The sequence below is a fragment of the Primulina tabacum genome, chromosome 7, assembly GCF_025594145.1.
Source record: "Primulina tabacum isolate GXHZ01 chromosome 7, ASM2559414v2, whole genome shotgun sequence".
NCBI lineage: Eukaryota > Viridiplantae > Streptophyta > Magnoliopsida > Lamiales > Gesneriaceae > Primulina > Primulina tabacum.
This window is the reverse complement of record NC_134556.1, coordinates 42,573,909-42,591,048: the sequence shown is the minus strand read 5'-3', so window position 1 is coordinate 42,591,048 and position 17,140 is coordinate 42,573,909. Positions and strand designations below refer to the sequence as shown.

Genomic DNA, 17,140 nt, shown 5'->3' with positions numbered 1-17,140 from the left:
CAGACTCCATTCATCAATGGCCGATATTTTTTAGGAAGACTCCTTTCATCAATATCTACAACTTTTGTATACAAAGTTTTCGGAGAAAAACAACATTATTTGCCCAGAATTTGAATTTTTAAACTAGATGGCTAGCAAATTTTCTACTGGAAATAAGCGCTCCCGTTGACTTTCTGACCGATTTACTAAAATGCATGGATTCTAGTCAACACCATGAACAACATCTGCGTTATAACCGAAACCTAAATAGAGAGTTAAGCAAGAGTTTCAAATGCATGAACATGCAACTTAAAAAAAAATATTTCTGGATGTATACATTTGTAGATGCTCATGGTTTTTGATTTTTTTGAAACAATCCATGAAACCGTTTGCTATATCTCTTGCATCAACGTGTTTATGGGTGTGATAGGAAGTTTAGATTAATTTTCCATACTTTTTTGACAAGGTTTACTAATTTTCAAGGATTTTACTCAAATTTTGGCATTTTCTCACCCATTTTCTTTCTCTTTTCTATTGAATTTTTTGTACGAATTTTTATCCTTTTTCTGATGGAATAATGGTATTTATAAGCAAAATTGAGTGAAGATATGATGTCAAGTGTCTAAGATAATTGGCACCTATCATTTATAACCTTTAGGAAAAGCTATATATATTAATAGAAATTATATTATTATTTTAGTTTGGTTGTTACAAACTCCCCTCCTTAAAAAAAATCTAGTTCCCAGATTTCCTCGTTGCTCTTAAATAACTCAGGATATTGTCCTTTTAACATCTTCTTCTTTTTCCCATGAGCCTTTTTCAATATTGTGATTATGCCACAACAATTTTTCGAGTTGAACTTGTTTGTTGCGTAGCTCCTGAGTTTTTTTATCTATTATTTGCATCGATCGTTCCTCAAAGGATAGATCTCCTTCTAATTTGACTTTAGTGTGGTTAATAACTTGATCTGGCAATTTTTGCTTTGGCTTAACTCATCTAAAGATGATCCCGACTTAGCACTTGTGCTAGGGATACTTGAATCTCCTGCTCTAGGTATAAAGCCTTGTACTCGAAAACTTCTATTTAGGAAATCAGTGGCTTCTCAATAGTCTGGAGGATCGCCTTTTGCAATACAGATCATAGCTGAGTATAAGCCTATAAACAACCTGTTATTCGATAAGAGACGGTGCTTTTATCAACTTGTTGTAGTCTACCATCAACTTATGTATTTAAGGAAAGCTTATTGAACTCGATTTGAAGTATTTCAAGGTGTTCCCTCAAATCTCCTGCATTTTCATGATGGCATCGACATTAGCGCTATCCTTCTCTTGTTAACAAATTTTCAAAAATATATTCATGAGATTTAATAATAAAATATTCAAAATATAATTTTGACACAAAGTTTGTTATCTCAATAATCTAGCATTCTCGGGTTGATATTCTATTATATTGTTAAAAAAGTTTTTAACTGTGTTGTCAACTTTTAAGGTAAATTTATTTGCAAGTAAAAATAATGACCATTTTTCAAAACACTTTTTATTGTAAGTCCACTGCAATGCATACATGTTTGTTCTGCATCTAGTGTAAGCTTTATAAGAATCGCTGACCATCAATGATCACTGGTATCTGTATATAATATTAGATTATCTTCATCTTGAAGAATGACAATTTTTGGAAGATTTTGGCAAATCTCTTTTAGCTGGCTAAGTCTCTTTTATGTTCTTCTATCTATATAAATCTTACATTTTTTTTAAGTAATAGATTAAACATTTTCCTTGTTTTGTTAGGTTTTAATGAACATTCCAACAAAGTAAACAAATCCTAAGGAACTTTGAAGTTGTTTATTCTCTCTGAAAAATTCTGCATCTTTTCTGCTTTGTATTTTTGCAGAATTACTTCTGAATAATCTTGTCAGGCCCGAGGCCGAAGAGGGCGAGGGGTGATCGCCGGTGCCATGAGGTTGCACGGACAATGAGCGGCTCCTAGAAGGCTTCTAGGTGGAGGGAACATGAATGAACCGATCCCACACGGGAATGAGAGGGATTCTGAGACTGTTCAATGTAATGGACTGTACAGTTGAAGAGGGCTTAAAAGATTTGATATGTACTACTCATATCACGAAGATGCATCTTCTTTTCGGTAGCTCATCACATAAGAACTCCAAAGTTAAGCGTACTTGACTTGGGGCAATTTTGGGATGGGTGACATCCTGGGAAGTTTCCTAGGGTGCGTGTGATTGAGGCCATAAGCACGCTGGAAAGACTCGTCTTGGTACAGTGAGGACAGTCGCCGAATCTGGGGCGTTACAGTTGGTATCAGAGCCGACCTCTCTTAGTACGGTGTGGTTCGGGGATGAACCAAGCGGAAGCTGGTGGGCATGTCAGGCCCGGGGCCGAAGAGGGCGGGGGGTGATCGTCGGTGCCATGAGGTTGCACGGACAATGAGCGGCTCCTAGAAGGCTTCTAGGTGGAGGGAACATGAATGAACCGATCCCACACGGGAATGAGAGGGATTCTGAGACTGTTCAATGTAATGGACTGTACAGTTGAAGAGGGCTTAAAAGATTTGATATGTACTACTCATATCACGAAGATGCATCTTTTTTTCGGTAGCTCATCACATAAGAACTCCAAAGTTAAGCGTGCTTGACTTGTGCCAATTTTGGGATGGGTGACCTCCTGGGAAGTTTCCTAGGGTGCGTGTGAGTGAGGACATAAGCACGCTGGAAAGACTCGTCTTGGTACAGTGAGAACAGTCGTCGAATCTGGGGCGTTACAAATCTATTTTTGCTCTAAGGAATTAAATATTCCTAGTAGCAATGACTGTCTTCTTTTCGAATAGAACTAGTACTTGTTATTTTTACAAACCTTAGAGAAAATATCTAAATGTTTAATATATTCGTTCATTTTTTTCGATGCCATAAAAATAATAAATATAAACTAGCATAAAATTAATATAATCTTTTAATAGATTATCCATATTTTTTAAAATATCTGGGTGTATTAGCCAAACTCATCCATAATACTTTCCAAATATAATGACCTTGCAGTGTGAAAAAAGCGGTGAATTTCTTGTTTTCTTCCTTCATCTGAATCTGATAAAATATAGATTTACAATCAAACTTGAAGAACATTTTTGCATTACATATATAATTAATTAAATGATCTCTACTAAGTATGAAATATCAATCATATTCCATAATTTTATGAATTCTTGATAATTAATAGTTAATCTGGATTTTTTTTTAAATTTCAGAAATCATGGATTGCTATAAGGTGATATTCATGTTTTAATTAAATCAAGATTTAAATATTCCTTGATAAGAATTTGTATATCCTTTTGATCATTTATATTCATCGAGATATGCTTACATCTGGGATCTTCATTGTAATTTTGTTTGATCATTTTTTAGGGATACTTTTGTTTCGAACTTTACATCATTATGGTTTAAAGCTATTTTGAGGAATTTTATTTCATTTGATTGGAGGTTTTGATCTACTTTTAATTGAAGTGTTGTTTCTCCAAACAGTTTAGAATCATTCATTTTTTGGGTTCAGAAGTTTTTCTTCATCACCACGCTTATTGCGAAACTAACAGAATTTCTACTCATGTAGCATGGAAATTAATCGGTGGTATTTTCACCTTGTACCAAAGTGTTTGTCCAGTACTTTCGATTAATATTTCCGTCATCTTGATTCATTTACATAAAATTACTATTCGCTTGAAAAAATATAGTCCATCAATATGAGGTTTTTTCTTCCAATTATTTTGGAAACACGCCTCTTTTTTATGTACAGATTCCCGCTTCGGAATCAATATAAGGAGCACAATATTCTACTTTATATTATTAATATAACATCCCTACTGAGATGTATATTGTGAATGAGCTCATGGTCATTGAATTTTCCACATTATATCATCTGCCATGAATTCCAATCCATTCTCTAGATGTTTCCAAGGTTTGTGTTTTCGAGAAACTCTAGTCCAATCACTAATTGATCTAGTTATTTTCCTGAGATTCATTTAATATGAACTTCAAATTCACCGATATTGATAATTCTTAGGTAAGTTTATCTCATATATTGTTCCAATAGTATATAATATTACCAAAAAAATTTGATTTCGTTGTTTTGTAATATCAAATAATATTTTGACTTATCTTTATCATTCTGGACATCTAAGCTTTCACATTGTCGAACATATTTTTAATACTTTTTGGGCTTTCTGGACATGTGTTTTTCCTCACTTGTGACTTCTGATTCTATCTACTTGAAAAGATAGTCTTCTTGACTCCAAAATTTAAGACTTTGATTCTTTTGTAAAATCGGTTTTTCTTATATCTGAATATCTATTTCACGTATTAAAAGAAACTCGATTCTTTCTGGATAAATTGTCTGAGTAACTTTTTCAATATTTATGATATTTCAATAAACTCATTTCTAATAAATAATTATGAGTGATGTGTATTAAATAGAGAATATATAATTTGATATGTAATAGAATATATATTCTATTACCATCTTTTATCAGCCTCTTTTCTTCGAAGTTTTGATGTAATGTTAAGGCTCGGCTGAAATCTCGATTTCGAGGTTGTAGGAAATTCTTGGGTAAATTACTCATACAATTTTTCAGGCGCATAGATTTCTTAAAATTTTTCTCAGTATTGATCTTGAAGATTACTAATTCGTTTACCGCATATAGCAATGTCAATAGGTGATTCTTGTTTAACTTCAATGTTCCTAGAATTTCTTCTTGTTTTTCATGGATTTCCTTGATTTTATGTGGTACATAATATAGCTGATTGTCGTAGTTATGTATCGTCTTTTGAATTTTCTTAAGATCTCCGTAGAGTTTAGAGGACTCCATTCTAAGAACCTACTATTTTGAATCATATGTTTACCTTAGGATTCTGATGTGTTCTTTTTTGTTCATGCTGTCTAATATCGGTTAGCTCTTCTTTTAAATATTTCAAAGTATTGGAGTAAGTCGTGTAAATATACAATCTTGAAAACATATGTTTGGATCCATAATTTTGAGAAAAATCTCCTTCCTCAAATATTTAATTACAGAGTAATAATAACATTGTATATTTAAAATAATTTTAACTCGGCATACCATTCCTGACCAAATTATAATATTAAGGATATTTTTTATAATATGTCAAAATTGAGAAGTTCAAATTAAAATTTTAAATCCGATTATCAATTTTAGGTTGAAATTTGTATTGATATTTTATTCTTAATTTATCTTATAATTATAATATACATATAATTATATATTTAAACTCGCGTTTTTTTCCAAATTGCCGGCAATTTTAAGTTGTTTTTTCGGTGTTGCCAGCAATTTTTACATCACATATCATCGTAAAATCCTAAAGCCCGAAGTAGAAATATGTACTATTGGTCTCTCCTCCGTTGATCCACCGATTTCCAACCGCCCAATGCTTTCATACCACCTTGGAGAACAAAACTTGAATTGGGGTATATTGTAATTTGTTTTGTAGCCCCACTAACTCGGAGAGTAGCAATGCTACTTTTAACTTGCTTATCATTTAGGGTAGCACAAGGACCTTCAATTCTCATTTGGAGGTTGAAGGAAGAACCAATAAACGATAATAGCTATCTAGCTATCTTGATTAATTAACTAACTAACTATGTATAAAACTCGCCCTCGAGATGGACTACAAATGTCTTTAAGTGTCATCTTGGACAGCAAATGAAGCAATGTAGCTTTGGGTAAGGGCTTGGTGAAAATGTCCGCTAATTGCATATAAGTGCGAATGGGTAAGAGTTTGATAGAACCATCAGTGACTTTGTCTCGAATGAAGTGGAAGTCAATTTCAATGTGCTTCGTCCTTTCATGGAACATCGAATTAGTCGCAATATGGATAGCTGCTTGGATATCGTAGAACAATAATGCCGGGGTAGGGATGGTGATGGACAGTTCGTATAACAACTGGTGAATCCAGACAATTTCGCTTGTGGTTGCAGCCATTGAACGATATTCAGCTTCGACAGATGAACGAGCAATGGTTGGCTGCTTCTTGGCTTTCCATGAGATAAGGAAATCACCTAGAAAGATGTAGTAACCTGTGGTGGACTTCCTGGAGTCGATACAAGAGCCCCAATCCTCATCGGAGAAGGCGTTTATTTGTAATGAGGAAGTAGAAGAGTAAAATAAACCTTGACTGGATGTCCCTTAAGATTGTGAAGCAAATGATGGATGGCCATTAAGTGTTGGGATCTAGGGAGAGCAACAAACTGACTTAGCTTGTGGACAACATAAGAGATGTCAGGACGAGATATGGTGAGGTATATGAGCCAACGACTAAGCTGGCGATAATAAGAAATGTTAGAAAGTTCTTCCCCGTCGACGGAATTCAGGCAAACTTTGGGATGCATGGGAATATTCGCCGGTTCACAAGCGAGAAAACCATTGTCTTCTAAGAGTTGTAACGTGTAGTTACGTTGAGACAATACGATACCGCTCGCTGAACGAGCTATTTCAAGGCCAAGGAAGTACTTGAGGTGACCAAGATCTTTGAGATTGAATTTTTGGTGCATGATGTGTTTAACGTTGTCAATAGCTTGGACCGAGGGGCCAGTGATGATGATACCGTAACGTAAACAAGTAAAGCAATAAATGATGCGCCCGAGTTTTTAATGAATAGAGAGTGATCAGATTTGAATTGTCGAAAACCAAGTTGAAGGACAAATGTGGAAAACTTGGAGTACCACTATCGTGACGCTTGTTTCAAGCCATACAGGGACTTATGCAGTCAACATACCAGCTTGCCCCGATCTTACTGGTCTCCCCCTGTCGTGGAAAAACAAGTGGAAGATCCATGTAGACCTCCTCAAATATATCACCATGAAGAAAATCATTGTTCACGTCCAGTTGAATAATTTGCCAATTGTGGCTTGCGGCAAGGGCTAAGAGGATTTTGACAGTCACAAGTTTGGAAACCGGAGAGAATGTCTCAATAAAATCAATGCTTTCATGTGATTATAACATATGGCAACTAACCGAGCTTTGTATCGGTCAATGGATCCGGAAGAATTGAACTTGATTTTATATACCCATTAGGAACCAATGGCATGTTTCCTGGGAGGAAGATTTACAATGGACCATGTGTTGTTGGCCTCTAGAAGCTAGAGCTAGAAGTTCATTCTTCATGTCCTGACGGCATTCTTCATGTTGCATGGCCTGGTGATAAAATTGGGGCTCCGAGTGAGTAGAGACATTGAGAACAAAGTGCTTGAAGGCTGGACAAAGTTTCTTGTAGGATACAAAGTTGGATAGTGAATACTTATATTTGGAGGCTATGGGTGACGCACTCGGGATATTGGACAGCAAATTGCAATGGAATTCCTGGAGATATGAAGGTGCTCGAGGAACGCGCGCGGATCGTCTAAGATGCAACTTCGGAGGTGGTTGATCCTGGACATGGAGGAGAGGAGAGCTACTGGTATGCGGTGGAGAAGAACTAAATGGGAGCTCATTATTAGTTTGAGTTCGGGGTAAAACCAGCTCAGGAAATGGCTCAATGATCGATTGACTACGGATGTTGGAGTGAAATGGGAACACAACATCGCTCGAGGTGAAAACTTGATTGCTTTCAAGATCAAGCAATTAATAAGCCTTCATACCATATGGGTAGCCAATAAAGATGTATTGTCTAGCTCGAGGGGCAAACTTAGTGCGATCATGAGACAACGTGGATGCAAATGCCAAGCACCCAAAAACGCGTAGGAAATCATAGTCAACTGGCAGGTTATATAACTTTTCGAAAGGTGATTGGTTGTGTAGGATGTGAGAAGGCGTCCGATTGATCAAGAATGTGGCTGTAAGAACACATAATATCAAGAATATCAAAGGGAGGCGAGCTTGAAAAAATAAAGCTCGCGCCACATTTACAAGGTGCTGGTATTTCCGTTTCACAATAGAGTTTTGTTGCGGACGTTCAACACAAGATAATTGATGTATGATGCCCTTTTTCGTTGAAGAAGTTAGTGAGATTCAGTTCCTTAGCATTATCCGACCAGATGATCTTGATGTGTGCTTGAAATTGAGTGAGCCTCATGCTGTAGAACCGAGGAATAACCTGAATAACATCTGATTTATGCTTGAGTAAGTAGTCCCAAGTGAATCGTGTTGCGTCATCAACAATGGTGAGAAAATATCGGTATCCATTATGAGAAATTGTGGCAAGCGGACCCCAAACATTACAATGTATTAAATCAAAAGCATTTTGAGCCATGTGATTGTGGAAGACAAATGGTAACCTCTTTTGTTTTTCCAACGGACAAATGTAATATGGAGTATGATTAACAAGTTTTGGAGTGTCAATGTGTAAGATTTGTTTGAGTACATCAAGGTTTTGATCAGACAAGTGACCTAATCTGTTGTGCCAAAGATGCACAGAAACTTTACCAATTACAGCACACGTAGTGGGTTGCACAGGGGACTTCAATGAACCACAGTCGAACACATATAAACCATCAACGTAGCTACCCTTGCCAATCATCATCTTGTTGGTGACATCCTGAATTAGGAAATGATCAGGATGAAAGATGACCGTAAGCTGCAGGTTCTTGGTTAGTGCACTGACAGATATGAGATTAAACTGAAACTGTGGAACATAAAGTACATCATGTAGAACCAAATGTGTCCCAATGCAAATATCACCACTAAATGCCACAGCTAAAGATGTCTGGCCCGGGAGCGTAACCAAAGCATTATAGATTGGCCGCATATGGAGGAAAGCCTTAATGTCATAGTAGATGTGCCGTGAGGCACCTGAATCGACTATCCAAGCATGGGAATTAGAGAGAATGGAGTAGGACATAACAGACAAGCATTTACCTGTTTGAAAGCTATGCAAGGTCCCTGTGTATGATGATGATGAATCTGTGGTGGAGTTGAGATGACTAGAAAGGAAAGTCATGAGTTACTGGCACTGATTTTGGTTGAGTGCTTGGAGAAGATTGCCCAGAGTACTAGTAGGAGAGTTGAAAGGAATATCCTGGTGTTGGGGAGTAGACAATTGATTGAAAATGGCAGGGGGCGAGGTATTGCTTGAGGGGCGATAATTCTGTCGATATCCGGGAGGGTAGCCATGTATTTTATAGAATTTGTCCACCGTGTGGCCGGAAATCTGACATTTAGTGCAGAAAGGGCGTTTTTTCCTATGCCCTCATGTGGAGTAAGTCAAGGAATTTTTGGTATTCCCCTTTGTGAATCTCCCTTCCTTGACGGCAAAAGTTGTTGTCTGTGATTCATCGGAATGAATCACTGATGGATATCCAATTTTCTTTTGATGTTCATCTTGTGAGAAAAGGGAAAACACTTTGTTAATCTGAGGGAGGGGATCCATTAACAAAATCTGACTATGGATAGGAGCAAATGATTAATCGAGTCCCATGAGAAATGATAAAACATATTCACGCTGAAAGTATTCATGAAGCTCCTTGATGCCTCCATAGTAGCACTTTCCACAATTACAGCTTGGTCTATAGTTGCTTAATTCATCCCACAATGTTTTTAGTTTTGTGAAATAGACACTGATAGTATCCTGATTTTGGGCAAGATTTATGAGATCACGACGGAGCTGAAATACCCGTGGACTATTACTTTGTTGAAATCGATCACGAAGATCATTCCATATATTTGCAGCAGAGTCAGAAAAAATGATATTCGCAGAAATCTCTTTACATACGGAGTTTAAAATCCAGGAAATTACAACATTATTATTGCGAGTCCAATAAGGAAGAAGATCATGATCGGTACCTTCAGGTTTAGAAATCGATCCATCCACACAGCCGAGTTTGTTTTTGGTGAAGAGCGCGTTGACCATCGCACGGTTCCAAGCTGCGTAATTCTCACTACCGAATTGTCCGCATGATGAATGAAAAATGGATTTAGAGGATCGTCAATGAGGGATTTCTCTACTGACGCAGCGGCACGAATTGGGATGCCTTCCATGGTGAGATTTCAGCTCAGATCGAAAGAAATCAGAGTGAAACAGAATTGAATCAAAATCGGAATCGAAGTTGATGCCGGAGCGTGATTATTTTGCTCTATAACATATTGACCTGATAACAAGAGTGCTGAAGAATTCTCTTCCATTTCTGAATGAATGAATAGTCGGTTAAATCGTTCAGTACACATTTATATTTATACTACAATTAGCTAACTAACTATCTTGATTAATTAACTAACTCCGTATAAAACCCCTGCATCCTGTTTACTTTTCTTTTCTAGTTTTCCCTTGCTCTCGCTTACCTTGTATTCTTCAAATTGACTAAAATTTTATCACAATTATCTCCAACAGGTACTTATTCTTTGTTACGCTTCTCAGTATCCCAGAATCAAGCTTTTCTGTTGCATTCAAAATGTTTGATCTTGACTTCAGTGGGTAGGTACCCGTACCAATTTCGGTTGAAGTTGGATCGGTGGAAAATGGAGTATTATATTTTTGATTTAGCCATATGTACTGAGAATAGTTTGTGAACGTATTCAAGTTACTTATCTTAAATTTAATCGAATGAGTTGATTATTTTGTTCTTCAATCAGTGGTGGATTATATCAGTTGTAGCTCTCTGTTCACTGACAAAGCATGTGTACGAGTTTTTCCAAGAACCAAACTTCCAAAAACTTGATATAAATGTGGAAAATTCGCATGGTTTAATATTGACTTGAATGTTGCGCTTATCCGGCTGATGCCTGTATACTCTTACCTTTTAGTTTGTAAGACTGCTGAGAGCTACAGAAATAGAGCGAGGGGTGAGAGTGTAATTTTGACATTTATGCTGGATGAATTTTTCTCATCTGATGCATGCAAACTGTTACTCCTCAAAGAGAAATGATGATTGTTTGATTAACTAATCAAAATGAGTTACTATTTTTTCCTAATGGGGAAATAGATAGAGAAGAATTCAAGAGGATTATGAATTTGATGCGAGTCATAACAGGCAAAGAGCACTCCACGGCAATGGAATTCGAGCAGGGCACAACTTGGGTGGTTCAGTGGAAAATGGGGATTTGGTGGTATATTTTTTCGGCCCAGATGGCAGGAGAAGTCTCAAACATGATAAATTTATCCAATTCTTGAGAGATTTGCCCGAGTAAGTGTGTCCATGACTCCATATTTCCTCTATTTTCAAAATCCGCATCTAGTTTCGATGAATGTTTTACCTTAAGTTTTACTAGGATTGATGTATTTCCCATCCATTGATTTCAAGTTATACAAAATCAATAATAATAGTGGTGGATTTTAAATCACACTTCCAAATACATTCAAGATAAGTGTCATTTGAAACTAATCCAAGTCAAATCTCATCATCTAAATCAAATCCATCAATTCAAACACAACCTTAGAGTTTTGACGGGTGTTTCAACGTATAAAAGTATGCATTTTGTTCAGAAAAACTCTGAGTGCTCTATACACCTGCTACCTTAATCATTGCAGTAGCATCTTGTAGAATATCTATACAGGCTTTTGCACATGCTTTAGTGATTTGTTGTGCTTTAAATCACTTCCACTTCCAAAGAACTTGAGAACCACAATTATATTAATTTAGTACAGGCCTTGCGGATGTGAAAGTGGGGTTTTTGAACACACGCTTGATTTTTGTATGAAAACAAAGTGCACGTATTCTATAAATCTATTTTCTGATATTATCATTCATTTACTGGATTTGTCCCTTCCTTTTGAGCATGGATGATCATGCTGTATAATTGATCATTCCGATACAATCAACTATCAGATAATTTATTTATTGAGGCTATTGTCGCCAATTAAAATGTTTCATTTAACTGCAAAGTATGATATTAAGGAATTGTGAGATTGCTGAGATTGTCATGCATGTACCTTTTTGTGCTTCTCACATATTCTTCCCTGCAACATGTACCTTTCATGGCAGACATCGGATTGAAATCTTATATCTCCAAGGAAAATACTGGCATTAGAATAACTGTTTATATCTCGAATAGTTTCATCGTGTAGATAAAACATTTCAGCTTCTTTTGAAATGGTAAAACATGCCTATACCTCTGCAGATGGTAAAGTTGGAGTTTGCCCATTATGACTTCAAGTTAAGAGGAACCATCTCTGCTAAGGATTTTGCATTGTCCGTGGTTGCATCAGCTGATATGAAGAACCTGAATAAATTGCTTGATCGTGTTGATGATTAGATAATGAACCACGTCTTGATTATATTCGCATTACACTGTGGAATTTAAGAACTTTTCGGAGTTGCTAAGAAAGTTGCAGCCATTTTGTTCCGGAGTCAACAGTCCAAAGACGATTAATAATAAAACACGTATCGGTTAACCACTCTACTTGTTTTCCTACCACGACAAGTTCAAAAATAAATTGTATTTCGTAAAATTTTATAAGAATTTGTTATACGCGTAATGTGTATTCCATAAAAATAATTCAATCATGTCTTGAAATATCGAATGCGACGCGCCACAAGGGACAACGGACTTGGCGCGTCGGACCCGTTGTCTGGCTAGCCGAAAAAGCACCGGCCCCCAGCAAATATGAGAATAGAAAACCCTATTGATTTCCCCAAACAAGCACGCACGCACGCACCGCCTTATTCCGCTGTTCCCAAAAGTTCTCTCGCTTTCCACCTGCTTTACTTCTGTAGCTATTACGTTCATAATTTCCACCTCATTTTCAGAAGCAAAATTTGGAAATTCCATATTTATCCGCATTTTGTGTTCTGCGTATTGAACTGAGTTGATTGTGAATGATCGATCTTGATTGAGAAATAGCAATCTCGACGGTACGATTTTTTTATATTAAAATTGTTCTTAGCTACTAGTTTTCTTGAACACTCTAAATCAGGAAACTCTAATACTTTTTATTGGTCACTGAATGCCAAGGCGGATTTTATGAAACCCATCAAACTTTCTGATTTTGGGATTAGATTTGAGATTTATTACTTTTAAAGTGGTCTTCAGATCGGTAAATGAAGTCGGTTAAGTAGTTAGACATTGTAGCTTTTGTTTCTGATCTTGATTGATTTTTAGTCTCGTGATTGGGGGTTGAATGTTTTTTCTAGGTGGGTTCTTATTTAAAAGAGCAAACTCAAGGCTTTTTCATATAAAGATTTGGTTTTGTGCTATTTGCTGGTGTATAAAAATATGGGAAAGCCAACCGGGAAGAAGAAAATTTCCCCGGCATCAAAACCCATTGATGGCAATGGGAAGCATACCAAAACATTGGAACGTAACTCCAAGTCATTTGATGAAGACACTGCTATCTTCATCAACATGTCTCAAGAACTGAAGGACGAAGGAAACAAGCTGTTCCAGAAACGTGATCATGAAGGTGCAATGTTGAAGTATGAAAAGGCCCTCAAGTTGCTTCCAGCAAACCATATCGATGTTGCTTATCTGCGTAGTAACATGGCTGCTTGTTACATTCAAATGGGCATAGGCGAGTATCCTCGAGCTATAAATCAATGCAACTTAGCACTTAAAGTAACTCCCAAGTATGGTAAGGCTCTTTTGAAGAGGGCAAGGTGCTATGAGGTCTTGAACAGGCTTGACCTTGCTCTAAGGGATGTCAATAGCGTGTTGAGCATGGAACCCAATAATTTGACTGCATTGGACATTGCTGATACTGTGAAAAGGGCAATTGAGAAAAGGGGTCTGGTGGTTGAAGACCATGAAATAGTTCTGCCCCCAGACTATGTTGAGCCTGCTGATACACCTGTTTCTCGCAAGGTTGTGAAAGAGAAGGGGAAAAAAGGGAAGAGTGGTAAGTTTGACAGGAAGAATATCGAGGAACCCAGGGAGAATAAAATCAATGAAATTAACGAAAAGAAGGCTGATGAAGGTAAAATGGTTGTAGAAGAGAAGAGAAGTGTTAAGGAAGAAAAAGTGATTATGAAGTCTGTGAAACTGGTTCATGGAGAGGATATTAGGTGGGCTCAATTACCTGTAAATTGTAGCTTGCGTTTAGTGAGAGACGTAGTTGTCAACAGATTTCCAAGTTTGAAGGGTGCGCTCATTAAGTATAAGGATCAAGAAGGTGATTTGGTCACCATCACTATGACTGATGAGCTAAGGATTGCTGAAGAATTGGCAGATCCTCATGGATTTTTGAGACTGTACATTGCTGAAGTTAGTCCCGATAAAGAACCACTTTATGAGGGAGTGGGCATTAAAGAGGATCTGCAAAGCTATGAGAAACCAACCATCATTTCAGAGAGCAGTATTGTGGATAAAGTGCCATTTTGTGTTGAGGATTGGATTGTCCAGTTCGCAAGGCTGTTCAAGAATCATGTTGGGTTTGATTGTGATTCGTACTTGGATCTTCATGGAATTGGTATGAAATTATACTCAGAAGCAATGGAAGAAACTGTTACGAGTGAAGATGCACAGAAGCTGTTTGACATCGCTGCAGCCAAGTTCCAAGAGATGGCTGCATTAGCGTTGTTTAATTTGGGAAACGTCCACTTGTCTAAGACAAGAAAGAGGTTGCTTCTTGCTGAAGATAGTTCTACCGAATCCATATCAACCCAGGTCAAAATTGCTTATGGTTGGGCTCAAAATGAATATGTGAAAGCAGGGATCAGATACGAGGAAGCTCTAAAAGTCAAACCAGACTTTTATGAAGGGCTTCTTGCACTAGGTCAGCAGCAATTTGAACAAGCAAAGCTTTCTTGGAGTTATGTTATCGGAAGCAAAGCTGAATTAGATATAGAGGAATCTGCACAGGTATTGGAGTTCTATAATAAGGCTGAGGATAATATGGAGAAAGGTATGCAAATGTGGGAAGAAATGGAAGAAGAACGTCTTAATGGACTCTCTAAATATGAAAAGGATAATTTAGAGTTGCGAAGATATGGGTTGGATGGGCTGTTTAAAGATATATCTGCAGATGAAGCTGCCAAGCAGGCAGCAAATACGAGGTCTCAGATTTACCTCCTTTGGGGTACAATGCTATATGAGCGTTCTGTTGTGGAATATAAGTTAAGTCTGCCAACTTGGGAGGAATGTCTAGAAGTTGCAATTGAAAAGTTTCAACTAGCGGAGGCGCTAGAGACAGATATTGCAGTTATGATAAAGAACCATTGCTCAAATGAAACTGCTCTTGAAGGTAGTGCATTCCCATTTTCATTATTTATTATGGTCTATTCTCTCTTACTGTTTTCTTGCACTTTCATGAATAGGTTTCAAAGTTGATGAGATAGTACAGGCATGGAATGAAATGTATGATGCTGATAGGTGGCGAATTGGTGCTGCATCTTTCCGGTTAGAACCCTTGTTCAGGAGGCGCTCCCCGAAACTTCATTCTCTATTGGAGCATCTTTGAATTATCTACCTGTTAAGGTGGTCTGTCGGAGCAAAAAAGCTTCGGAATTATTTATAAACTGTCAATGGTTGTACACCTCCACATTGTTTCAGGTAAATTACTGTTTAGATTTATTATTGAATTCTTTTGGATTTTGATCAAGATGCTCTCGCCTTTCTCAATATTTTGCATTATGTTTGTGGTGTTTATTTTCCATTAGATATTTACTGTACTCTTTTGTGCACCATAGTAACCTTGTATACAGTAGGTACTTAGTTCTAACCTTCCAGGGTGATCTTTTTACAATGATATGAATTGTCGAGTTTTCTCTTATTTATTCATGGTTACCTTTTCCTATTTATCCTCTTGTTGATTTGGGTTGAAATTGGAAACGGATGAATTATAAATCCAATTTTTAATATTTCGAATTCTAATAAGTTATACCACTGGTTGGAGCTCTTATCAAGTGTAGAAATTTAGAGACTGATTAAGCACATGGGACAACTTATATTTTTTGGTTCCAGTTATAGAATCTTAACTCTCCAGATTATATAATGACATAGGTTTTGTTATTAATTTTAGCATATTTTACATAACATTATACAAGTTGTTTTTTATTAATAATATTATTGCAAAATAAGAAGATAAAATATTACCAAACATAAAAAATATTTAAAAGATTGCGAGACTTTGAAAAAAATAAAAAAGTGAACTCTGCCATTGTTTGCTTGTTATTGTTATATGGATTATACTTCATTTATTCTTCATGTTTATGATTTTTTTTCTGATATCATTTGCCAATGATATCTGCTGCAGGTATTGTGACCATATATTTTGTGAGTTATGCAATATTATGAAGCAACGGCAAGCCTAATTTGGTTAGCTTGTTGGCACGAAAAAGCTGCTTGATTTTCTGTTTGTTGGAAGGAGAAATCAGGTTCTTGTTTTTGTTTTTGGATTCAGATATATGGAGTCAGGGTATTGATGGGTAAAATGTGTGTGTGTGTGTTTTTATTTTTTAAAACAGTACGAGGTGTCAGATTTGCTGGTTTGTTGGTTACGATAGTGGAACCACATGGCCATTTGGTTGACTGATATTTCACACAAGGATATGGACGTCTAGATACTTTTCTTTTTATAACCCATGTTTGATTTACGTGTATTGGGATCATTTGCTGCTTCTGGAACCGTTGACGAACCCAATTCACAGATATATTAAAATTCAAATATGTCATTTTGTGTACTCGGTAGTATAAACGAGGGATGCTGCATTGTTTTGCGTGGAAGATCAGCGTTTTGTTTCATCGACTAATGAACTGATCTGCATTGGCCCGGTTTTGTTAGGTAACTAACATTCACGTGAGTGAAGTTTTAGCATATGAATTTCAGGATGTGAAGAGTTGAACAGTGTGCCACGGAGTTCCCTATTGGTTAGAATATATTTCCCATCAATACACTAATGGGCAGTTTATTTTTAGAGGCAAACCATTCTGGATGAAGATGACAGAAAGGAAGAAGATACAATTTCTGATTTTATTTCGAGGCTCAATCTTTGAATCGGCACTCTCTTTAGCAGCACACACTAATTAGGAATTTAATTTGAAAGTCATATTTCAACCCGAACGTTTTTTTGATACCGCTAATAGCCAAAAAATGGCAAGTACTTTTCCTTATGTGGATTTTGTTTAAATGGAAACTCGATGATTTTATTTAAATGGAAGCTCAACGAGTCGATCCAATTATACGTATTGTTTTTGTTGTTATATATCACTTTTGTAATTTTATCATTTTTCGGATATTTATCTTTAAATTTTATTTTTTTTCCATTTTTGGTGGACAATTTAATTC

The 17,140-nt window shown here is 36.6% G+C and overlaps 1 protein-coding gene across 1 annotated transcript; it reads left to right on the top strand.

The window, feature by feature from the left end:
• The first annotated feature begins 12,436 nt into the window (after nt 1-12,436).
• On the top strand, nt 12,437-16,448 carry LOC142552375 (protein PHOX1). Its single transcript, XM_075662152.1, has 4 exons — nt 12,437-12,773; nt 13,053-15,097; nt 15,171-15,405; nt 16,109-16,448. Exons 2-3 carry the CDS (start codon nt 13,135-13,137, stop codon nt 15,311-15,313), a joined length of 2,106 nt encoding a protein of 701 aa, XP_075518267.1. The 5' UTR covers nt 12,437-12,773; nt 13,053-13,134; the 3' UTR covers nt 15,314-15,405; nt 16,109-16,448.
• Nucleotides 16,449-17,140: the final 692 nt, after the last annotated feature.